Raw genomic sequence first — 26,997 nt, forward strand, 5'->3', positions numbered from 1 at the left:
AAATATCAGAAACAGAAATTAGGAAAAAAGTCTCATTTACTATAGCAACAAGAAAAATTAAATACTTAGGAATAAACTTAACCAAGGAGGTAAAAGCCTTGTACTCAGAAAACTACATAACACTGAAAAAGAAATTAAGGAAGACGCAAACAAATGGAAGCATATGTCGTATTCATGGACTGGAAGAATTAACATCATCAAAATGTCCATACTACCCAAAGCAACCTGTGGATTCAGCACAATCCCTATCAAAACACCAATGACACATTTCATAGATATAGAAGAAACATTTCAAAAATTTATGAGGAACCATAAATGATCCTAAATAGCTGCAGCAATTTTGAGAAAGAAAAACAAAGTAGGAAGGATTACAATACCTGATATCAAACTATATTACAAGGTCACTGTAATCAAAACAGTCTGGTACTGGCATAAGAACAGACACATAAATCAATGGAACAGAATAGAGAGCCCAGAAATAAACACATCTCAGTATGGTCAGTTGCCATTTAACAGAGGGGCAGGAACATAAAATGGAGCAAAAATAGCCTCTTCAATAAGTGGTGTTGGAAGAACTAGACAAATACATGTAAAATGGTGAAACTCAACCACCAGCTTACACCATACACAAAAATAAACTCAGGATGGATAACAGATTTACATATAAGTCATGACACCATAAAAATTCTAGAGGAAAACATATTCATGAAAATTTCAGATATACCACACAGCAATATTTTCATTGATGTGTCCTCTAAGGCAAGAGAAATAAAGGAAAGAATAAATAAATGAGGCTACATCAAACCAAAAAGCTTCTGCACAGCCAAAGAAAACATCTACAAAATGGAAAGGGAACCAATAATACAGGAGAACATACTTGCTGATGACACCTCGGACAAGGGTTTGATCTCCAAAATTTATAAAGAACTCACATGACTCCACAGCAGGAAGATAAACAATCCAATAAAAAAAATGAGCAAACGACCTGAACAGACACTTCTCCAAGGAGGACATACAGGTGGCCAGAGACATATGAAAAGATGTTCAGCCTCACTAGCTATCAGAGAGATGCAAATTAAAAGCACAATGAGTAATACCACTTCACACCAGTCAGAATGGCCATCATTAATAAATCAACTGAAACAAGTGCTAGTGGGGATGTGGAGAAAATGAAACCCTAGTACCTGTTGGTGGAAATGCAGACTGGGGCAGCCATTGTGGAAAACAGTATGGAATTTCCTCAAAAAAACTAAATACTGAACTGCCTTTCCATCCAGCAATCCCACTGCTGGAATATACCCTAAGAATCGTGCATCACCAATTCAAAAGAACCTATACATTTCAATATTCATAGCAGCGTCATTTACAATAGCCAAGTGCTGGAAGTAGCCTAAATGCCCATCAGTAAATGAGTGGATCAAAAAGAAGTGGTACATTCACACAATGTAATACTATGTAGCAGAAAGGAGGAGCTGCTACCCTTCACCACAGCATGGATGGATCTGGAGAGCAGTGAAAAGGGTGAAAAAAGCCAGGTGGTAAAAGACAAATACCATATGATCTCACCTATTAGTGGAACCTAATCAACAAAATAAACAAGTGAGCAAAGTAGAACCAGGGACTTGGAAATAAAGAACAAATTGACAGTGACCAGAGGAGAGGGGACAAGGGGGTTATGGGGTTAAGAAGGGGAAAGGGCAAGCAAAGGAACACGAATGGAAGACTCATGGGCATGGACAATGGGTGGGGAATTGACTGAGGGGGTAGAAGGGATGGTGTAGGGGAGATCAATGGGGGAAAAGGCATGATAACTGTCACTGAAGAACAATTATTTTTTAAAAACTCTCTCATTTTTCCTTAGGTTGCATTTTTATTTTAAAATTGTAAGATTTATGTATTCTGGATACACAAGATACATATCAGATATAAAATTTGCAAATATTTTCTTCCATTCCATAGTTCATCTTTCACTTTCTAGTTTATATCACTTGTCACACAAACATTCTTCATTTTGAAGTTCATTCAGTTCCTTGTTTCTTTGCTTGTGCTTTGCTGTCTCCTATAACATAGCCTATGCCAAGGTCACACTCCCTGACAACTACCATTTTGCTTTCTCTCTAGGAATTTGACCACTCTAAGTACCTCAAAAATGCAGACTCATTCACTATCACATCTAGATGTGGCTGGCTTATTAGGTAGCATAAGGTTTACAAGTACCATCCATGTTGTTACACATGCCAGAATTTTATTCCTTTTCAAAGCTAAATAATATTTCACTGCATGAATATGCCATATTTCATTTCTCTATTTATCTGTCTATCTGTCTGATTTAGGAGTTTCTACCTTTTCTCTATTGTAAATAGTGCTGTTATGAGAATGGCTGCATAAATATCTGTCCATGCACTTAATTCTTGTGGTATATATCTAGCTGTGAAATTGCAGGATAATATGCTAATTCTATGTTTAATCTTTTGAGGAACCCCCATACTGTTTTCCACAGAGACTGTATAATTTTACATTCCACCAACAGTGCACAGGGGCTCCACCTTCCTTGCACCCTCTTCAACACTTGATATTTTCTGAATTTTTTTATAACAGCTCCCCTACTAGTTGTAGGTTTGACCTGCAATTCCCTAACAATTAGTGATGTTGAACAGCTTTTCATGTGTTTTTTGGCCTTGTAAGTATCTTCTTAGGAAAAGTGTTTTTTCAGCCCTGGCTGACGTAGCTCAGTGGATAGAGCGTGGGCTGCGAACCAAAGTGTTGCAGGTTCAATTCCCAGCCAGGGTACATGCCTGGGTTGCAGGCCATAACCCCCAGCAACCACACATTGATGTCTCTCTCTCTCTCTCTCTCTCTCTCTCTCCCTTCCCTCGCTTCCCTCTCTAAAAATAAATAAATAAAATCTTTAAAAAAAAAAAAAAGATCCCTTTAAAAAAAAGTGTTTTTTCTACTTCTTTACCCATTTGGTAATTGGGTTAGTTGTTTCCTTGGTGTTGAATTGTAGGAGTTATTTACATATTATGGATATTGATTCTTCATCAGATATATAATTTGCAAACATTTTCTACAATTTCATGGGGCACCTTTTCACTTTGTTGATAGTGCTCTTTGTTAAAAAACTTTTTAATTATGATGAATTCAAATTTATCTACTTCTGTTTTCTGTATTTTTGGTACCATGTCCAAGAAATTATTGCAAACCCCAATGTTTTAAATATTTCCCCCTATGTTTTTTTTCTAAGAATTGTATCATTTTAACTCTCACATTTAAATTTCTGGTCCATTTGTAGTTAAATTTTGTATATAGTTTAATTAAAGGTCTCAGCTTATTCTTTTGCTTATATCTGATGTCCATTATCCCAATACCATTTGCTGAAAAGACTGTCCTTTCCCTCATTGAATGGTCATGCCACGCATGTGGAAAAACACTAGACCACATATGTGAGGGTTTGTTTCTGAGCTCCCAATTGTATGCCAATTGGAAAATTTCAGCTTTCTTATTTTGTTGCCGAAAGTAATATGCCAACTTCTAAGAAGGTACAAAAGAGGCCTGGGGTCAACTTCTGTCTTTTTCAACTTTTGTCTTTTTATTTTAGCTTCTATTGAACATAACTTAGAATTTGGAAATTTTCTTTTACTGCTCATAGTGCTAAAAAGGAGTATTTATGGAGAAAGACATTTTATAATTGGTAATCAGACAAATGCAGAGAAAAAGAGAGCAGAGCAGACTTTTCACTGAAAATATACAGATGCCAAATAAACACATTAAATGTATTCAACATCATTATCCATTAGGGAAGTGCAACTTAATACCACGATGAGATAGTTTGCACACCTAATTAAATGGCTTAATGATAGAGTTGGTGAGGATGCCAAAAAATTACTGGGTCATTCATATATTGTTGATGTAAGTGTCAAATGGTCAGCAGCTCTGGAACAGTTTGGCAGTCACTTTTAAAACTGTAAGGTTACATATTGCTTGTCACTTTGTCAAAATAAAGAACAAACTGACAGTAAGCAGAGGGGAGGGGGATAATGGGGGGAAAGAAGGTGAAGGGTATTCAGTGAACATGTACAAAGGAACCATGGACAAAGCCAAATGGGGGTAGGATTGAGGGTAAGAGGCGTGGGTGGGTGGGATGAAGAAGAGTGGTTGGGGGGAAATGGAGACAACTGTACTTGAATAACTAAAATAAAATAAAGCTTGAAGTTCTACAAAAATAAAACTCTGTAAAAGGCTTACCATCAACCCCACAATTTCACTCTTGGGCATGTTTCCCAGAGAATTAAAAATTCACTTTTATGCAGAGACTTCTACATGAATGTTCATTGCAGATTTATTTATAATAGCAAAAAATGCCAACCAACCTACTGTCCTTCAGTGAGTGAATAATTAAATAAGTTTTGATATATCTATATAAAAATACCAATCATCAATAAAAAGGAATGATATGTGTATATATGCAACAATTCAGATTCAGTTCATGGAAATTATGAGAAAGCATAAAAGCCAATCTGAAAGAGATACAAGCTGTATGAATATGTGTATGTAACATTCATGAAATATATATTTAGAGAAATAGAGAGTAGTTTAGTGCTTGCCAGGGTTTAAAAATGAGGTATGGAGGGGGTCGATGTAGCTATATGGAGTAATATTAGTTTAGTGATGATACATGTAGTGATACAGTCCTATACCTTGACTTTGGTGGCAACTACACCAATTTGAACATGTAGCAAAATTGCCCAGAAGTAAATACATAAACACATATGTATTCATGACAACACACTCATACACCCACATGAGTGCAGGTATACAATGCTGAAGTTCTAAAAATGTCTATGCATTTTACAATGTCCATTTCCTGGTTTTGATATTGCACTACAGTATTGAGACAAGTTTCTGTGGATGGAGGCACCACAGAAACCTCAATAAGTGAATTAATAAGCAAACTATAGTATATCTTTTCAATAGAAGGCTACTTAAAAACAAAAATAAATTAACTATTAAAACATAAGACAACAGGAATGAATCTCAAATGCATATCACATACTGAAAATGAAAATCTTTAGGGACAGAGAACAAGTAATTGCTCTTTAGGAATTAGCAGTAGGGAATGAGTGTAAAGGGGAAGAAAGAGGGAGGATTTGTGTGATAGATCTATTGTGCATCATGACAATAATTGATGGGAACAAAAGTCTGTTAATGTTTTTTTTCTGTACCCATAGAACTGTATACCACAGAGTAAAAATGCTAATGTGCATAAATTTTCTAAAGCCAAATGTGTTTAATAAAAATAAATATTAATAAAGAGAACTGGCTGGTGTGGCTCAGTGGATTGAGTTCCAGCCTGTGAACCAAAGGGTCGCCAGTTTCATCCCCGCTCAGGGCACACGCCTGGGTTGCAGGCCAGGTCTGTAGGAGGGGGTGCTTGAGAAGCAACCACACACTGATGTTTCTCCCCCTCTCTTGCTCCCCCCCTTCCCCTCTCTCTAAAAATAAATAAATGAATTTTTAAAAAATAAAAAACAGACAATGGCTGCGGTTTTCCCCCTAAATTTCCAAGAATACATCAACCTATAAATTCAAGAATCTCGGCAACCCAAACAGGATAAATTCAAAGAAAAACACATCTTGGTGAATCCTAGTGAAACTGTGAAAAATCAAAAATAGAAAATAAGTCTGAAACTCAGAGAAAAAAAATGAAAGAATCATTATATTATTGAGATGAATAATGACAACTGTATTCTCATCAGAAAATGGAAGCCTGGATATAATGTGCTTAACCCTGTGAACTGCTGAGAGAAACAATTCTCAGTGTAGAAATACACTTCTGTGAAGACTACCTTTCACAAACTAAGACATTATAAAAATGTTGTAAAGTAAAACTAAGACTGAGACATATGGTCACCACAAGATACACACACAAAAAGAAATACAAAAGGAAGTTTTATCAAGCTAAAAGGAAAAGACCCATATGGAAATTTGAACGTGCCAGAAGAGTTGAAAAGCCCTACAAAACAGTAAATAGGTGGACAAATGTAAATATTTATATTTTAAACTTTTAACAATCCATTATCTATTTATTGCAAATAATAATGTAGTATCAGGTTTATAATATAATATATAAATAAAATATAACAACAAAAGTGCCAACAATGAAAAGACAATAATAGAATTAAACTGTGATGAGATTTATACATTGTGAAGTTTAGAAAAATCAAATATACTACATTTGTTCCTGAATGTTCACCAAATAAATGCAAAAATGTTTTGTACCATTTACTATCCACATGCTATGGGGATGAAAGACTTGATTATTTTTACCTTTCTATTGTATAGTTAACTTTAAAGATGCAACTTGGTTACAAACTGGCATATCACAATAGTTAACATCCTTGGAATATAGACTGTAAAATAAAACTGTCACCTATTCTGTAATTTAATAACACCAATCTAGAAACCTCTGCTGTATCAGTAGAAATATTTAGGGAACCATGGTTAAAATTCAGGGGAGGCCTATTAAAATGTTCACTTCTGGATTTGAATTAAAAGCATATATAAATTTTTGATTGACAGTATGATTTAGAGCTGCACTGTTTAATATAGTAGCCACTAGTCACAAGGGGCTATTTAAATTTAAATTAAACACAGTAAAATAAAATGGACATTTTAGTTCCTTCATTACACTTTCCACACACCAGGTGCTCAACAACCACATCCAAAGTGGAGATGAAGAATATTTCTAGAAGTGTAGAAAGTCCTAATGGAGCACAGTGATCTAGATACTGACCTTGAGAAAGCAACCAAAACCCATCATCTACGCTTCCTCCTGGGGATGACGGCGATGATAAACATCTGGGAGGGGCATATCCATAATCACACTGACAATTGCCTCTAGTGTTACAAATCTCAAACCAAAACCAAATGAAAAATGAGAACATATATATGCAATTTATATATGCAATATAAAAATTGAATACACTATTTGTCATTGTTAGTCAATGTACATTATTAAAGTATTAGAATTTAGTATGTTATAGGTAGTGCTTATTTTAATGTGGAAAATAATTCTTAAAATAAAATTCGATAGAATACATGTCCATTCGCTATCTTTTCAAATGTCAAAGGAATTTCCTGTTGTCTCTTGTATTGTTAAATAATAGATAACATTGTTGATACAATTGAAATAGCTTACTCTAGAAAAGCATAGAGATTATGAGACCAGAAATTATAAAACTGTGGGAGTTTAAATTTATTATGAGTTGTGCTAGATAAGAAAAACTAGCTATGACCAGAGCCGACCTTTACAAAAAAATATGGGGGAGCATCTAAAGGAAGCCCTTGCTTGAACAGACACGGATAGCAAAATTTACTTTGCTAGAAAATAAGAAGCCTATAAAATAACTACATATGTGCCCTGACTGGTGTGGCTCAGTAGGCTGGAGCATGATCCCATAACCAAAAGGCTGCAGGTTTGATTCCTAGCCAGATCACATACTTATGCTGAAGGTTCAATCCCCAGTCAGAGCATAAATGGGTGTCAGTCAATTGAAATTTCTCTCTCACATCAATGTTTCTCTCTATCCCTTCCTCTCTCTCTAAAAGTAATGAAAAAAAAAATGTCCTCTGGTGAGGATAAAGAAATAATAATAATTTTAAAAAGTACTTATAAATGTGATATGGTAGATGAATTGAAAGAAGGGTCAGAAGCAGAATAGAGAATCTGGAAATAGATTTGTGCAAAAATGTAATTAAAATTAGGGAAGGAAAGAAACAGAAAATAAACTGTAAATAATAGGACATTTTAGTGATGTGGGAGAAAATTTTGAATCAAGACATACAGACACATCACTTTTTTTCCTGGATCACCATATATCATATGAAACATCAATATGGCAGAAGACACTAGCTACAAATTTAAAGCCAAAGGCATGCTTGAAAACCTTCAAAGTTTACATTTCTATAACCCAGTAGATAATTTCACAATGTATGGACAAATAGAAGTGCAAATGACAAATATTACCATACGTACATACTTAAGAACTGTATCATTAATTATTAAATAAATGCAAATTAACAATGGATTTAGCACATTAGAAAAGATTAAAAAACTGACAAACTAGCCACACCAGAGTTTGAGGAAATGCACCTTTTTGCACATGATAAGTGGAAGTGAAACTGGCGTACTGTTTCTTGACAATATAATATTACCAAAATTTTAATGCTGCATACATTTGCTCCAAAAGATTTTATTGCTAACAATTTAAGAAATCAGATAAATATGAAAAAGTGAATTCACAACAATATCCATTGCACCACTATTTATAATAGGTAAGTAAAAATTAATATTATACCCTAGTCCATTAGTGAATGACTTCAAATACTGTGTGGAACAGACATACAGGCTACAAACTGAAGCCATTGAAGGGTGAAACAGATCATAATAGACAAGAAAGTCTGCCCTAACAAAAATAGTAGACTATAAGTAATATAAGTAATTAAATATATTCTGCATATTTAAATACATAACAGTAAACATACACTCAATCATAGTGTTTATACTTATGTATAAATGTATATGTATAATCTTTAATATATTCCCAAAATTTCACAATCTTGATCTAATGATATATTTGTATTGCATTTTATACAAAGTTTTTATATGGCATTTTGCACAAAGTTCAAAGCTCATAACTAATAGGACCTGTAATGGTCTGATTGAACATATAATTCATGTGTATGTGTATAAATAATTCCTTATTTGACAGCAACTTTCCATAAGAAATTTCCACATCAAATAATTCTGAACCTTATTACCTTGGAAATGTTACTGATGTGAATTCTTTATAAAACTATACATAAAAATAGAGTAACCATTACATACCCCATGTCCGTGGCATTTCTCTGTTGAATTACAGGTTACTGGATTGTTGTAATTACTGATAGGTTTGCAAAACTCTTCCATGACAAAACTACAATTTAAAAACAAGCAACAACAAAACACATGAAATATGAAGAGTGGGCAATCGTTCTTAGTACAGAACAGAGGTACACACTTTGTAGGGACAGGGGTTGGCAAAAGTAGGTTTACAGTGGTGTGTATGGAAAAAGGTCTGCAGGTTAGGATTCTTTACATTATGTATGAATTCTTGTAGTTTACTCTGTTTCACATACTCACAACTGTAACCTTATTTTTGCCCACTCCTGTGTATATAAAACTAATGAATCTGGATTTTATGACATCTATTCACTCAATAAAACAACTTATGTTACCAAATAAGAAATATTGAAAGTCAGATACTATTTTTTCCTTGAGGGAGCAGACCTGTGAGTTGATTGATACTAACTGGCACAAAAGTGAAAATAGCCAGCCTGTACTGACCATTTGCTAGGATGTTTCTTAGCACTTTCTATGCATTTTTATAATATACTTGTATATTCATACTGACCCTGTAAAAGAGATGTTTTTATACTTATGTATATTTCATAAGAATTAACTTTACACTTTTAAGGCCACACAGTGAGTTATTAACTGGGCCCATATTCAGTACAAGAACTATTTTACTCACAGAACCTAATGATCAATGCTAAATTCTACCATTTCTGTAATTTTCACATTTTTTCAAACTTTATTAACAATATCTCTAATCTTTTACATTGGCAATGTGATTTTGAGCAAGTTATTTATTCCTCCATAACTCAGTTTATCCATCTTGGAATTTGAAATAGTAATCATACCCAAATGATTATAAAGTATACATATAGTTTATGAGGATGAAATCATTTGTTACACATGAAGAAATAAAAGCAGTGTTTGAAGCAGAGTAAGTGCTCACTAAATACAGGATTAATTTTAATTATTTATTTGTTTAACCTAATTTTCTTTTTTATTAAATCATTTTGATTGTTATTTGATTGTTATTCTATTACAATTGTCCCAATTTTCACCCTTTGCCTTCCCCTGCCAATCTCACACTCACACCCCACTCCCACAGTCCATGGACACAATGTTGGCCATTCATAAACGTTCTAGGTCTAGTCCCTTCCCCTTCTGTCCCCCAATAGTCCCCTCACCACTAACTCCCCTCTGGTCACATTCACTCTCTTCTACACTTCCTTGCCTGTGGTTCTACCTTGTTCATTAGTTTATTTTGTTCATTAGATTCCTCTTATAGGTGAGATCATACAGTATTTGTCTTAAACTGTCTAGTTTATTTCACTTAGCATAATGCTCTCCAGGTCCATCCATGCTATCACGAAAGGTAGGAATTCCTTCTTTCTTTCTGCTGCATAGTACTCCATTGTGTAAATGTACCACTGTTTTTTGATCCACTAATTTACTGATGGGTACATAGGCTGCTTCCAGTACTTGGCTATTGTAAATTGTGCTGCTAGGAACATTGGGATGCACAGGTTCTTTTGAATTGGTGATTCAGGATTCTTAGGATATAGTCCCAGCAGTGGAATCACTGGGTCAAAAGGTAGTTTCATTTTTAGTTTTCTGAGGAAATTCCATACCGTTTTCCACAATGGCTGCACCAGTCTGCATTCCCACCAACATAGCACTAAGGACCCATTTTCCCACATCCTCTCCAACATTTGCTGTTTGTTGATTTGTTTATGCTGGCCATTCTCACAGGTAGGAAGAGGTATCTCATTGTGGTTTTAAATGCATCTCTCTGATGCCTAGTGATGCAGAGCATCCTTTCATGTCTCTGGGCCCTCTGTATTTTCTCCTTAGAAGAGTGTCTGTTCAGGTCCTTTGCCCATTTTTTAATTGGATTGATTGTCTTCCTGCTGTGGAGTCATGTGAGTTCTTTATATATTTTGGAGATCAAACCCTTGTATGATTTATCATTGGAAAATATATTTTTCCATACTATTGGCTCCCTTTTTATTTTCCTGATGTTTTCTTTAGCCCTACAGAGGCGCTTTAATTCGATGAAGTGCCATTTGTTTATTCTTTCCTTTATATTCTTTGCTTTAGGGGATGTATCAGTGAAAATACTGCTGCAGGGGATATCTGAAATTTTCCTACCTATGTTTTCCTCTAGGACTTTTATGGTATCACAACTTATATTTAAGTTTTTTATAAGTTTATTTTGGTGTATGATATAAGTTGGTGGTCTAGTTTCAATTTTTTTGCATGTGGCTATCCAGATCACCCAACCCCATTTGTTAAAGAGATTATTTTTGTTCCATTTTATGCTACTGTCCCCTTTGTCAAATATTAATTGACCATAAAGACATGGGTTTATTTCTGGGCTCTCTATTCTGTTTTTTTATTTATGTGGGTGTTCTTATGCCAGTTCCAAACTGTTTTGATTACAATGGCCTTGTAATATATCAGGTATTGTGATCACTCCTACCTTGTTCTTCCTTCTAAAAGTGGCTAGGAGCCTTCACTGGTGTGGCTCAGTAGATTGAGTGTGAGCCTGTGAACCAAAGGTTCGCTAGTTTGATTTCCAATCCAGGGCACACGCCTAGGTCCAGGACCAGGTCTCCAGTATGGGCATACAAGAAGCAACCACACATTGATCTTTGCCTCTCTTTCTGCCTCCTTTCCTCTCTGTCTGAAAATAAATAAATATAATATTTTTAAAAATTAAATTAAATTTAAAAAATGGCTAGAAAATTCAGAGTCGTTTATGGTTCCACATAAATTTTTGAAATGTTTGTTCTATATCTGTGAAATATGTCATTGGTATTTTAATAAGGATTGCATGGAATCTATAAATTGCTTTGGGTAGTATGGATATTTTTATGATGCTAATTCTACCAATCCATGAGCATGGTATATGCTTCCATTTATTTCTGTCTTCCTTAATTTCTTTCTTCAGCGTTGTGTAGTTTTCTGAGTACAGGTCTTTTACTTCCTTGCCTAGGTTTATTAGTAGGAACTTTATTTTTCTTATTGCTATAGTAAATGGGATTTTTTCCTAATTTCTGTTTCTGATATTTCATTGTTGGTGTACAAAAATGCTTTCGACTTCTGAATATTGATTTTGTATCCCTCTGCTTTTCCAGGTTCATTTATTAGGTCAAGTAGTTTTTTTGGTGGAGTCTATAGAGTTTCCCATGTACACTATCATGTCATCTGCAAACAGTGACAGTTTTACTTACCCCTTTCCAATTTAGATGACATTTATTTCTTTTCCTTGTCTGATCGCTGTGGCTAAAATTTCCAATACTGTCTTGAATAGAAGTGGTGAAAGCAGACACCCTTGTCTTGTTCCTGACCTTAGTAGGAAAGCTTTTAGTTTTTACCTATTGAGTATGATGTTGGCTGTAGGTTTCTCATATATGGGCTTTATTATGTTCAGGTATGCTTCCTCTACTCCCACTTTGCTGAGTGTCTTTATCATAAATGGGTGCTATACTTTATCAAATGTTTTTCCCCATCTACTTATATGATCATGTAATTTTTGTCATTCCTTTTGTTTATGTGATGTATAATGTTTATTGATTTGTGAATATTGTATCATCCTTGTATCCCTGGGATGAATCCCCACTTGACCATGGTATATGGTCTTTTTAATGTATTTCTCAATCCTGATCGTATTTTGTTGAGGATTTTAGTATCCATATTCATCAGCGATATTGGCCTGTAGTTTTCTTTCTTTGTCGTGTCTTTGTCTGGTTTGGGGATTAGAATGATTCTGGCCTCATAAAGACAGTTTGGGAGTCTTCTGTCTTCTTGAAATTTTTGGAATAGTTTGAGAAGGATAGAAGTTAGTTGTTCGTTAAACATTTCGTAAAATTCACCTGTGAATCCATCTGGTTCAGGGCTTTTGTGTGCCAGGTGTTTTTTATTATTGTTTCAATTTCACTAGTTGTTATTGGTCTACTCAGGCTTTTTGCTTCTTCTTGACTCAGTTTTGGCGGATTGCATGTTTCTAGAAATGTGTTCATTTCGCCCAGATTGTCCAATTTCTTGACATATAGTTGTTCATAGTAATTTCTTACAATCATTTGTATACCTGTGATCTCAGTTGTAACTTCTCTTTCATTTCTGATTTTATTTACATGGGCCCTCCCTCTTTTTTTCTTGATAAGTCTGGTTAAAGATTCGTCAATTCAAAGAACCAGGTCTTGGATTTATCAATGCTTTGACTTGTTCTTTTAGTGTCTATGTCATTTAATTTTTCTCTGATCTTGACTATTTCCTTCCTTCTATCCACTCTGGGCATTTGTTGTTGTTGTTGCTCTAGTTCTTACAGAAGTAGTGTTAGGTTTTTTATTTGAGATTTTTCTATTGCCTTTAAATAGGCCTATATTGCTCTGAACTTTCCTCTCTGTACTGCCTTTGCTGTGTCCCATAGGTTTTGGTTTGTTCTTTGTTCATTTTAATTTTTTCCAGATACTCTTTGATTTCTTCCTTGAACTCATTATAGTCCCATTCATTATTTAATAGCATGTTATTCAGTCTTCATATATTTGAATGTTTTTGATAAACTATTCTCCTGTTCTAAGTCCTATAAATAAAACATTTAAAGACTCTATCACAACGAATACTTAGCAAATTTGTATTGTTGAAATAATGCCTATCTCCATGTAGTATATTGCTCACTTAGTATCACAATATGAAATTTATAAGTGTTTTTTAGAATTATGTGATAAGGAAGATAGACTTTTTTCATATTTATAAATAAGAAGTAACTTCTCTCTGTTTTTGATCAATGAAACCAGATACACAGATACATCAATTAATAGATCAATCAACTGATAACTTTTACAAAGGACCTACATTAAATGAGAGTGAGGTAAAGAAGCCTTAACTTTCCAACCTCTCTAAAATCGACTGAATAATTCAGGGTAACAAATGAAAATAAACTTGATTTAAAATACCCTCAGTATGATTCTAATTTTAGATTGACAGGTTTAGTACACACAATAGCCTCCTTTTTCCCCAATAAATGAGGGTAAAGGGGAATCAGAAAGAGGCAATTAGAAGATGAGAGATTTAAGAAATGAAACGAAGGCCACTGATGGATAAAATGGAGAAAGCAACCACATCCAGTACAATGGCAAAGAAGAGAGCCTAGTTCATCAGCCTCACAGTGCTGTAGAGGAGCTGCAGCCTCAGCGTCATAAAGAAAAACAGAGGAAGAAGCGCTGAAAGGGCAGGATTGCAGGAGGTAGATAAAATGTGTAATTATCAATGGAAGTCTATCCACAAAACCACAGAATTAGTTAGCTCTCAATATTCATGACTCACTTCTTCTTCTGAATGACAGAATGTAGTAAGCACAACATTTTTATCCCCTGAGACAAAATTTAGATAGGTATTTTGTTTGCTGAAGCAATTAAAATGATGCCTACAGAATTTGGGCTTCTCAAGTGATCTGCCATAGAATAGGCACTATCCAAGTAAAGTATTGTAAGTGCCACAGCCTAAGATTCAGCTTCCAAAATGAAGACTGTCATGTGACAAACCCCAGTCACACAGGGAAAGCTGCCAGTTAGGTATTTTTTATTAAAAATGGTGTGGGAGTGAAAAATCATGGCAGCTTAAAACTCCTACTGAACAAAGCAAGAAAAGTCCATCTTCCTCCCTCTCTCTCTTTCTTCCTCCCTTCCCTTTCCCTCCTTTTCCTTCCTTTATGTTTCCTTTTCTCTTTTCTTTCCTTCTTTTCCCTCCATGGGGAAATTACCCAGTTGAGCATGGGCTAATGATCAAGACTTTCCCAGGCAGAGAATCACTGCTGTATAAATGAGTACTCTATAAAGACATACAGGCCTGGTATGACAAACCAGAGGACTTTCAAATGCATGGCTCATTTCCCACAGAACATTAGGTGAATCCCATTATTATGTAAGATGATAGAAGACTAGTTAACTAGGATGGCAATCTTCTGTAGTATTTGTATGTCTAGTTCCTAGATGGTTTTATTTCCATTATTGTAACTGTTTCTCTTATACATAATGTATAATTTCACTCTCACTACTTTTAAGGTCCTATTTCTTTGTCTTTAATTTTCAGAAATTTTATTATGTTGTATCCTCCTATGGATTTCACTGGGTTCCTCTTATACGATGTTCTTTCAGCTTCTTTCATCTGTAGGTTTATGCCTTTTGACAAATTTGGAAACTCTCCAGGCATTATTTCCTCAAATACTTTTCTATCTTTAAATTCTTTCTCCTATTATCCAGGATAGCAATACCAAGGATATTATATCTTTTCTTATATCTCCACATGTCCTTGAAGCTCTATTTATTTTTTTTATTCTAATGCTCAAATTGAGTATTTTGAGGGGTTCTGTCTTCAGCTTCACTAATTTCTTCTCTTGTCCCCATCATTCTGCTCCTGGGACCATCACTGAGTTTTATATACAGGGAGCAGCACAAGAAGGCATGTTTACAGAATAATGGCTGCTTTAGATCTTTGAAGGGTGTTTTTAACATCAGTGCCATTTGGTGCTAGTGTTAGTTGATTCTCTTTCTCTTTTAAGTTGAGATCTTTGCTGGCCCTTGGGATTGAGTGACTTTGATTAAAACCTGTATATTTTGAATATTATGTTATGAGATTTTGAATCCTGCTTAAACCCCTTTTACAGTTCTCCTCAGAGCTCTAGAATAGGGGAAAGGGACACTGCTTCATTATTGCCAGGTAAGGTTAGAAATACAGGATTATTCACACCCGCAATGTAAAGGTCCCCAATTACTGTAAGGATCAGGAAATAAAAGCCTCTCCACTAACCTTCTGCTCATACCATTCTGGTGAGAGTGGAAGTGTGGTCACATTTTTTTCTGTGTTGTTTGGCAGAAATAGAGTAGTTGTTGTTTAAGAGTGTACTGCATTGCCAGGTTATTCCTTTGGCTAAAGAAGTTAGGCTTACCTTGAGGGCTTCCTTTTGTCTATGCCATTTGGTATTTCTGAGTTGCTGACTTCTCTAGCACCCAGTTTAGGATATATGAGGTCCCTAGCTGGTCTGCCTTTCTGTTTCCAGCTTTCAAAGTATTCTTAGTTTGCTTTTTATATAACACCCAGGTTTTTAAACTATATATAATAAAAAGAAAAGGGAAAAGCATATCTAGTCTGTCCTTCTATAACCTTAAATCTCTATTTAGTAGTTTTTAATCATAATGTAATACACTTATGTTTTCCTTTATATATTATTCATGTATATCATTTAAGAAATCTTTAATTGTGCCAGGCTCAACACATAATGTTTCTCTGAGGACTTTATTGAAACATTTTAATCTCCAACTTCTCCAAAATAATATTTTCTATTTTAGTCTATAGGTGAGTTTGTATATCCATGTACCAATATTGCATTGTTTTAATTACTTTAATTTTATATTTAGTAGTGTAAATGTCTGCTTTCCATTTTCTTCTTTAAAATTACATTAGCTATTTTGTATTTGTAGCCTTTTGCATTTCCATATAAACCTTCAAATCAGTCTTTCAATTTTCCCCAGCAACACATTGCCTCTCCCTCCAAAAAAAAAAAATCTGGCTTCTGGGATTTTGATGTTTGATATCATAAATACTCATTGATTTTTTAGGATATTGACATTTATGTAGATCTTTGATTCTCTAATAATGTTTTTCAGTTTTCGATGTGGAGGTTGTCTTGCATATTTTTTGTTAGATCATCCTAGCTTTTGAATGTTATTTGGATGCTGGAGCTTCCTCGAAAACCTTTACTTTTTTACCTGTTATAAAGCTATAATAACTAAGACATAAAATCACAGGGTTGCTACAATCTTGACTTAGAGATGACCAGGAAGATCTTAGGCCAAAGACATGACTTGTGCTTTTGTAAAAAACGCAACCCAAAGAATTTCTATGTGCAATCCAAATGTCAGAAATGTATGTTTTTCCTTCATGTATCACTTGCCATAATTTTGCAAATATACTTCCGTGCCATTAAAAGTTATTTTAAAATATTATTTTAGAAAGGGATGCAGTGTTGGATATACTGTAATTGATCTGACCAACCTGTTATCATTTCACATGTCTTGATGTTTTCCTGTTATAACTTACATCATAATTGCCCTATACCAATGTATATTTCCTAATAGCCAAAAATTACTTTCACATTATTACATTTTAAAAAAGTATGATATTTGACTTCTTACATTTGCTCATTTTCTCACACAACTCTAGAAAATACTTTAGTTATGTTTATTAGTTTATTACAAAGGCTACAACTCAGGAACATCCAAATGGAAGACATTTATAAGACAATGTATTGGGGTGGTGGGTGGAGGCATTAGCTTCCATGTCCTCTCCAGGTACATCATCAGCACAGCAAGTCAATGAGTACATCAACTTAGAAACTCTCCGAATCTCACTGCTCAAAAGTTTCTGTAGAGTTCACTCTTCAGCCACACCACTCTCCAGCACGGAGTTCTGTTCTGTGAGGCTTGGGAGGTGGGATTAAATGTTCCAAACCTCTAATCATTTGGTCATTCTAGTGACCAGCCCTATCCTGAAGCTATATAGAGGCCTGATGAAAATCATTTCATTGGTTTGGTTGGGAGGAGATGAATAACAGAAAACATTGTTATCACTCAGGAAATTCCAAGGGCTTTAGGAGCTCTGTGCCAGAACCATGGACCAAGCCCAAATTATTTTTGGTATTATACTATACACACACACTATATACTATATACATGGAGTATAATATCAAAATAATTATAATATATAATAACTATTATGATACCAAACTTATATATACATATACACATCTATGCATATCTACATATGTGTGTGCATACATGTAAGTGTGCACATATGTGTATGTGTGTATACCATTTTACTGCTTTTTTCTAATTAATGAACAATTAAATTAGTTAATAAATTTATGTATTTACTCTGTCATATTTGTTGTATACAATTTTCACTTTGTTGTAAATGATCTTGGAAGGGAAGACATATTACTTTATAATGCTATGGACAAAAAAAGGAAGGCCACATACTAAACCTGACAAGCTCAGGGAAGGTCTGGAATGTGGGTCTTATACACTTGGAGACCAAAAGTAACCACATAAGATGGTCTACAATTAAAACTTCCTAACTAAGGGCCAGTCATGGTAGGTAGTCATGTTGTAGGCTCCTAAGTGTCATCTTCCTAGACAAAAGTCAGTCTTTATCTTAACTGAGCCTGTAAGTGATCCTTTTGCATCTAAGATAACATACCCATGCAAAGTCAGAATAACCACAACCACTGCACCAGAGAATGTGACCACAAAACCCTTCAATAGTATCTTGTTCTTCCACATACCACCTCTATGTGCTGTACATGTTCAATGTTAACTATCATGTACCCACCAATGCAAAGCCAGTATGTGTCTATTTGTTTCCCTTTTTATTCAGTCTCAGAAATTTCCTCCCTTTGCTTTTTCCAGCCTCCCTAATCTACCACCAATGGATACCACCACCCCTACCCACTTCTCCTGTGATTCTCAGGTATAAAATAAGCAGTAAATCTACTGTTCTCCAGAGCATTTTGCCAATCCATTGAGATTTCACTTCCCAGCAATTGTTGTCAGTTTGGCTCAAATAAATTCTTATTTTTTCTTAAGCTAAGCATTCTTTGTTGACAATGTAGTCAATACCAAAACGTTCCTTTGTGATTATTATTTTTATTTGAAAATGTCTTTCCCATTCTAAAATAAGCTCACTCACTTCCTTTTTCTTATTTTTCACTTCTCAAAATGCTGTTTCTCAATGTAAATTATTTTAATTGAAATGTAAGATAATTATGTACATTTTTAGTCAACTATTTTGGTGGTAATAGTTTAAAAATCATTTGCATATAATATTACTTAAACTTAACAAAAGTCATTAAACAAAACTTAGACTCTGTTATATTATTGTTCTTTGTAAGAGGGCCAATTTTTTAACAAGCATACTATGCTTTTGGAGAAAGAATGAGGAGAATAGGCTGATAAGTAAATGTTTTACTTTTGTTACAGCCAAATTAGTTCTCATCAATTACTACAAGACTAAACACTTGGGGATTTGGGGGTTTTGTTTTTGTTTATTTGTTGTTGTTCTTATTATTCAGATTGTTCTATTCTACTTTTTCAGTGTGTTATTTGATTTTTTCTTTTTTTGGTTACACAAATTATAGCAGACCAAATCTTAGCTTAATGAAGAGACTTAGATTCTCAAGTGTGAGAAAACAAATTTAAATATCTATAGCAAAATTTATAATAAAAGTGGTAGGAAAGCAAGTGTTCCTTTGACTAACAGAACTCTTGACATTTTACTCTCTCTCATGCACACACACACACTAAATAGAATCAAGTAAAATTTGTATTTACCATCTCATAACCACATGCAGTGCCATCACCTACATATGTTTTCGTTTCAGGAGTAGGATTTCTCATATTTGCTGATATACACACATGACCTGCATAGTAAGTATATTGCATATCATAAGCTTCCAATGGTACCACTATACGTGTATGCATCCAGTGACAGACTAGCTTTCCACAAAGGGTATTTCTGGCAATATAAAGCAGAGAAAATTTTCCATATGTCAATTCAGGACACAATGTATTAGGTAAATAACAATTCAAAATATAAGGATAATTCAAAATGTTACTCAGACTATAGCAGTAAAGCTATTCAGAACATACACCATTTTATGAAATGCAACATATAAATTCATCTGTATGTATTATATTCACCTCTCATTTGAATTTAGTGACTCATTGCAGAAAACACATACACAAAAAATACACACACATTCAGAAAATGGATAGTTTTCTAAATACAAACCTAAATGGACACAGCCCTCGACAGTTTCCAAATGAATCTCCATGAATATTCACTTCTTGTAAACATAGATAATCACCACCTTTAGCAACTGAAAACATAAAGTTCTAGTTATTCATCTTAAAAAAAACAATTAAAACTAAGAGTGTGGTGAATTCCTACAGAGGTATCTAGACAGCAGCAATGATGTCTGGTCAGTGCTGTCTGCTACAAACTTTTTATGTCATCTACTGGCTATTTGAGAAGGAGAAACACTCCTTAAAAACTACCAACTTCAGAAGAGAAAAATTGGTATTCTGCAGAAATGGTGAAGAAATCAGTCATTTTCTCTTTTATCTACAATTCTAATAATCTATTTCCTTTGCATCTATCAACTAAAATTTTACTAATGTTCTATTCTCTTTGTCTAATTATTAAGTTATTAAATTATTAAGCCTATTTTGCCTCAACATAATTCAAAGTGCTTTGATTTGCAATTTTATTTTCAAATTTGGACTTGAATAAACAGTGCCTTTCATTGTGGCTTATAGGGAGGATTACTGATTTTAGAAATACAGTTTAAAAATAAACCCCAGAAAAAATATACAGCTATTACATTTTCCAAATAACTCCATACAATATCTGTCTGGCTCTTGGCATTTTCCTCCAAAGCAATAGGTGGTCTTATTACTACATGGCTCTAAGTCAGCGGCTTTCATATCTGGCACACAAAACTCAGACATTCCACTGCAATATTCTGAAAAATCACATGGATCTGTGCTTATCCGACATATTGTTCCTTTAGGATGAATCTGTGGTAAAAAGAGAAACAAATATATATTTTTGTAAGACATTTTATCCAAAGACTTTAAAGTGCTTCACACTACAATTAAGTCTTACCACACTACTCCAAGCAAGATATTATTATCTGCTATTATAATTTAGATAAGCAGTCATTAGAGGTAAGATTGATGAGAGATTAAATGACTTATCAAAGCTCACATATTAGTTCAGTACTGGAGTGGTATAACTCAGATTCCTGACTAACGCTATTAACATTAAGCAGAGCCACTGTGCATATTATCCACTGAGCATAGCACCCTTCTTTTGAAATAATTTACTATATGCTGACCTATTGTGAAATCTAAGTGGACATGAACAAAATGACATCAGATCATGTACTCATACCCAACATAAAATTCGCAGGCAAGTATGTATGTAATTTTCTGAAAGATGAGGAAATGTTAAACACACAAGTTAGCATATTTTTTTGTAATCGGAAAATGTTGCAGTGCCTTTAAAATAGTGTTGAGCTCTCTCATTGTTCCTAGGACTTCCAATGTGAAAACAATGGGAAACTGAAACTGGTTTGCACGGATAGAGTAAGTGGGTGCTGCTACCAAAGTAGAGGTTCTAAGATGAAGTCTTTTCACAAGGCTGTTGCTCCGATTTCATGATTGCACCTAACTGTTTGAGACAAAGGACACTATTGATTTCTTTTTTGATATTTCTGAAACAAATATTTTTTAAAGAAGTAAACCAAAACTGTAAAATGATTAAATAAGAGCATTGTGTTGGTAATCATCATTTGGATTCTATTACATTTTAACTACTTAAATATTATTATAAATTTACTTAAAAGTTCTAGAGAAATAGACTGGAAAGAACCCAAATGTCCATCAATGAATGAATAGAGAAACTGTGGTATATACATGCAATGAAATATTTCCATCCATATATAGGAATGGAAGACTGACATATGCTAAAGGTGAATAATCTTTGAAAATACTGTATTAAAAATAACATCTGACACTAAACATCACATATTGTATGGTTCTACTTATATGAAATATCCAGAATACGTAAACCCATAATGACTGAATGCAGATTGGTGGTTGCCAGAGGCTCACAGGAAAGAGAAAAGGATAGCAAGTGCTTAATCGGTTATGGGTTTTCTGTTTGGATCATGGGCTTGTTTTGGAACTAGATGGAGGTGGTAGCTGCACAACATTGTGAATGCACTAAATGTCACTGAATTTTTCACTTAAAAATAGTTCATTTTACCTTATGTGATTTTTACCTCAACTTTTTAAAAAGGCTCTAGTGAAAGCTCTCATAGTTATAATGCTATGGTTATACTACATATTTACTTCAAGATAAAAAGAAAATATCTGATGTCAAGCAATGCATATTTGTTTTTCAACTGTTGATTCTTAGGGACTAATTGCACTCCTGAAATGCAGTATTAACTCAGACACTAGTCTTTAATATATTTCTAAAATACTACCTAATGCACATCTCTTTCATTTCAAGTAATTTTCTTCTAGGGCCTACTCCACCTCTGCCATGAGGGGGTTATAAATCATGAATCTGCTTCTGACTCAGGATGACCATCAGAACACTTCTCCATAGACACAGTGAATGGAACAGTGGTGAGAAATTTAACTTAGCCAGATCAGTCATGGTTTCCTCCAGCACCGAGCATTGAGCCAGTTGTTGGGAAAGAAATGATCTCTCTACTCTTGAAATATTGTTCTATGGACTAGAAAAGCCAGGAAGTGCCATGAGCTATCTGTATTACATATAGAGGAACTTTGTTTGAGACATGTCCACAAAAATGCAAGGACACTCAATAGTTGTATAGAGTAAGAATTCTCTTTTTTTTCACCCTGGCTGGCATAGCTCAGTGGATTGAGCGCAGGCTGCGAAACAAAATGTCGCAGGTTTGATTCCCAGTCAGGGCACATGCCTGGGTTGCAGGGCACAGCCCCCAGCAACCACACATTGATGTTTCTCCCTCCCTTCCCTCTCTAAAAATAAATAAATAAAATCTTTTAAAAAAGAATTCTCTTTTTTCTGTTTCAAATGTAGATTCACCTGAGCAGGAAGTTAGACTCATCTTTTACTTAAGCATTTGTTTTCCTTTGATTGGCCATTATCAAGGTACAACATCTTACAACATTATGAATGGCCCTAGAGGGTATTATGCTAAGTAAAATAAGCCAGTCAGAGAAAGACAAATACTAAATGATTTCACTTATGTATAGAATCTAATAAACAAGTTTTAAAGAGCAAAATAGAAACAGACTCATGAATACAGAGAACAGATTGACAGCTGTCAGAGGGAAGAGGGTCTAGGAGATAGAGTGAAAAAGGTGAAGGGATTAAGCAGTACAACTTGGTAGTTGCAGAATAGCCACAGAAAGTAGTTTGCAGCATGGGGAATATAGTCAATAGTGTCAAGATAACTGGGTATGGAGCCACATGGGTGCTTGCGGCAGCAGGGTGACCACTCATTAGAATGTATGGTTGTCTGGCCGCTTCTTGTAGTATGGAATACTATTGATGTAAACTCTGGCCAAAAAAGTAATAAAAATAAAACGAAGACTGAAGTGGTAAGTATGAGCTATGGATTACTTTTGTAATCCAGCCAAATCTATATTGTTTTGATATTTTAATTTTTAACTACTATTTAGAAAAAAGAACACTTCCACTTATTCTTCTAAAAAGTGAAGTCGCATAATATCAAATGATATTTCAGTCACTCAGCATTTTAATAACAAAATCTATATATCTAGAAGGTTTCACCTTTGTTGCTCCACTGTGCCTTTAAAATTATAGCATATCTAAGGTATGAAATAAAAATAATATCAGGAACTAGCTTTACTTCAAATTTTAGTAGGCTTGAGTCTAAAATTTGCATATAGTTGGAACTGTCATATCTTTAAACATATTTTACATATATCAAGTATATGTATAAAAAATTCAGAATAAACATCATTTTGCACAAATTCAAGAAAAAACACAACTGACCAATACATAATTGGTATTATACAGTATCAATTACAATTTTTTAAAGATTTGGTTTATTTATTTTTAGAGATTGGGGAAAGGAGAGAGAAAGAGAAACATCAATGAGCAAGAGAAACATGGATCGGTTGCCTCTCACATGCCCCCCAACTGGGAACATAGCCCGAAACCCAGGCATGTGCTGTGACCAGGAATCGAATCAGCAAACTCTTGGTTCACAGGGAGGTGCTCAATCCACTGAGTCACCAGCCAGGGCCCAATTACAATTTCTTAAAGTGCAGGTAGAAATGTCTGAATGCTAGTTAAAAACAAGTTATTCAGTTATGTTTCGGCGAAACACTGGTTAAACTTTGTCTTCCATATCTTTGCACTTGGATTTGTGTCTATCTAAATAGAAATGTTATTTTTCAAATATTGGGTCAAGTTGTTAAACTTTGGAAAAGAATTAGTGGAAACTAGCCTAGTTAGAAGTAGACAGAAAAGAAAACAGGAAGCCTTTTACGCTTATGGCCAATAATGAAAGAAAGCAGAGTATAAGATACTTGTCAGCCTTAAATGATGTCAAATGCCAAATTCCATGCTATAACACATAATAATATTAATGTAAACTAACATTGTATACTTAGCTGTTGCCCTGAAGCCCTCCTTTGCAACTTTTACTGTGAATTTTCACTCAACCAAATGCAGTGATTAGATAATCACTTTAAAGAACCATTTTAGAACTATCCTATGGGATATAGGTAAAGGACAATGTACTGTTTAGAAGTGTCTTACTGATCAGTGCCACTGATTTGGAGACAAAGGTCAAGATGAGGGCTCTGAAGAGGGAAAACACAAGAAGATTTATTGCTAAGAAGTAGAAATACTATTCTGGCCTCTACATTCATGTGCCTTGAAAACAAATGGCCATTGGCTCTAATTACTAATCCATAAGGTAATAAAGAACACATACAGGACAAAGTAGAATAATGTTGGGAGAAAGTTCATTGACAGAAAGAAAAATAAATCTGACAAGCAAAATCTCTGATTGATTAGCTTTTATATTTGTCACAGACTCCTGAAAGTGACTCAAAATGAAGTGCTATAATAATGCAATCCCCAGAAGACAAATTCTAACCAATCTCCTCTCAGATGTGGCTATAGAGTAAAACTGAACGAAAAACTCCCCAAGGATATTGACTTTGTATCCCACTGTTTGCCAAATTCACTTATTAGGTCAAGTAGTTTTTTTGGTGGAGTCTATAGGATTTTCTATGTACACTATCATATCATCCGCAAACAATGACAGTTTTGCTTCCTCCTTTTCAATTTGAATGTCTTTTATTTCTTTTTCTTGTCTGATAGCTATGGCTAAGACTTCCAATATTATGTTGAATAGGAGTGGTGAAAGCAGACACCCTTCTCTTGTTCCTGATTTTAGTGGGAAAGCTCTAAGTTTTTGCCCATTGAGTATGATGTTGGCCATAGGTCTCTCATATATGGCCTTTATTATGTTGAGGAATGCTCCCTCTATTCCCACTTTTCTGAGTGTTGTTATTATAAATGGGTTCTGTACCTTATCAAATGCTTTATGCTAAGTGACATAAGCCAGGTGGTGATGGACAAATACCATATGATCTCACCTTTAACTGGGACATAATCAACAAAAGAAAAAAGCAAACAAAATATAACCAGAGACATTGAAATTAAGAACAATCTAACAATAACCAGAGGGGAGGGGGGAAAGATAATGGGGGCAAGGGTTTCTAGGAACTACTATAAAGGACACATGGACAAAACCAAGGGGGAGGATGGAAGCAAGGGAGAGAAGTGAGTTTGGCTGGGGTTCGGGGGGAGTGGTGGTAGGAAAAATGCAGACAACTATAAATTGAACAACAAAAAAATAATTAAAAACAAAAAGATCTCCCCAAGGAAAGTCGAAGATTCAATCCATTTCTAGGATAGAAGTCCTTGCCAAACTAAACTTCATTATTTTATATGCTATTCCACATGAATTCTTTCTATGTTATTTTCAAAGTTAGAGTTTTAAAAATTACTGCCATTTATTTGAGCATTGCATGTCACATGTGTGTTGGATGGCTCATTTATAATTTTGTCATGTTTCATGATGAAGAGCTTCATTCAGGCCTGAACAAGAACTAATAGTACCCCAATAATCTGGAATTGGTATTAGATGCAATAACTAGATGGACCTTGAGTAGAAATTGAAACAATACACTGATTGATGGAGTTGAAAAGTAGGCAGAAAAAGAACTAAGGACATCATTTAAATTCTAAATCCACTGTGTATGAATTGAGTACATAAAAAACATTTGAAAGGTGTATAAAAACAAGTTTTTAAAAAGTTAAAATGTAATGAATGCATAAGAACATAAAGAAATCCATGGAGGAAAATAATGTAATATTTTGAAAGTTTACCGAACAAGAATTTTTATCACAGCATGGTCCACTGCCACATTCTGCAGTTCCAATCAGTGTACAAGAAGTAGGATCACAGCACTTTTTAAAGGTGCAGGTCTAAAAGCAAATACAATCAAGTTAAATAATAGGAATTTTTAATCAAATAAATAATTTTTTCAAAATATACTAAAGTTTGTCTCTCAGTTAATTACAATTACAGTATAATTTTTATATTTGTATTTAGTATACACTAAATACACTGCTTCATTTAAATTCAATATATTTTCAATATAGAAAACAATGCTAATAAATTATTCATGATTTCATGCTCAAGAAATTGAACTGTTAATAACTTAATGCAATTCCTTTCAACCCTCTTTGGTTTTGCAAACATACGCACAATGAATTTTTAAATTTTTTTCATTTACTACATCATAAGTACTTTTCCACATGATCGAGTCTCAAGAAATAATTTGGGGGATATATAATAAGTTATGATTGTCACAAAGTACAAGTTTCTAAATTATAATATTTTAGTATAATAAAAAATGTTTCAAATATTACTGTTATTATTTCTTAGCTCTGCAAGTTTACATTAAAAATTAATTCAAAAAGTTATTGGAGTCAATGGAGTACAAAGATAGTAACTGCTGTTTATAATGCTATACTTTTTTATACACAGTAGTCTGTGCAGTGCACAATTGAAGTTTTATTAGACTGAGAGTAATATTTAAAATTTGCTAAAGTTTATAGACAAGATAATTAAGCCCTTGTGTCTATTTCAATTTATTATTTTTATTAATAATGAGTTGAAAATTTAACATATATGTACATTCTGGTTTATTTTATATTTCCATGTATATATTTTGGATAAGGTGTTCTTCTATTAATTTCCCTTATTGTAAGCACTTGTATATTAATAATATGCAATTCAAAAACTCCACTAGTCAGAAGAAAAACAATATAAGTGAACATAACCCAGAACACTTTGGTGACTTGGTCCAGATTTCCACCACTGCCCTTAATCTAAGGACTGGATACCCATTCATTCAGGAAACCTTATTCTGAGG

At 34.2% G+C, this 26,997-nt stretch overlaps 1 protein-coding gene across 1 annotated transcript; it reads right to left on the bottom strand.

The window, feature by feature from the left end:
- Positions 1-6,805: 6,805 nt before the first annotated feature.
- On the bottom strand, positions 6,806-20,523 carry LOC114508402 (A disintegrin and metallopeptidase domain 3-like). The gene is made up of 5 exons (XM_028526318.2): positions 20,334-20,523; positions 19,742-19,829; positions 19,282-19,465; positions 8,888-8,975; positions 6,806-6,911 (listed from the first exon to the last, which is right to left on the bottom strand). Exons 1-4 carry the CDS (start codon positions 20,458-20,460, stop codon positions 8,940-8,942), a joined length of 435 nt encoding a protein of 144 aa, XP_028382119.2. The 5' UTR covers positions 20,461-20,523; the 3' UTR covers positions 6,806-6,911; positions 8,888-8,939.
- Between the last annotated feature and the right edge of the window lie 6,474 nt (positions 20,524-26,997).

The sequence above is a fragment of the Phyllostomus discolor genome, chromosome 11, assembly GCF_004126475.2.
Source record: "Phyllostomus discolor isolate MPI-MPIP mPhyDis1 chromosome 11, mPhyDis1.pri.v3, whole genome shotgun sequence".
Taxonomy (NCBI): domain Eukaryota; kingdom Metazoa; phylum Chordata; class Mammalia; order Chiroptera; family Phyllostomidae; genus Phyllostomus; species Phyllostomus discolor.

Coding starts and splice junctions, on each gene's coding strand:
- LOC114508402 (XM_028526318.2), bottom strand. CDS start 20,460: ATGTCTGAGTTTTGTGTGCCAGATATGAAAGCCGCTGACTTAGAGCCA. Junction 19,830..20,333: donor TATGGAGTTATTTGGAAAAT/GTAATAGCTGTA, acceptor TTATGTTTTCAG/TTGCTAAAGGTGGTGATTAT. Junction 19,466..19,741: donor CGAGGGCTGTGTCCATTTAG/GTTTGTATTTAG, acceptor TTATATTGCCAG/AAATACCCTTTGTGGAAAGC.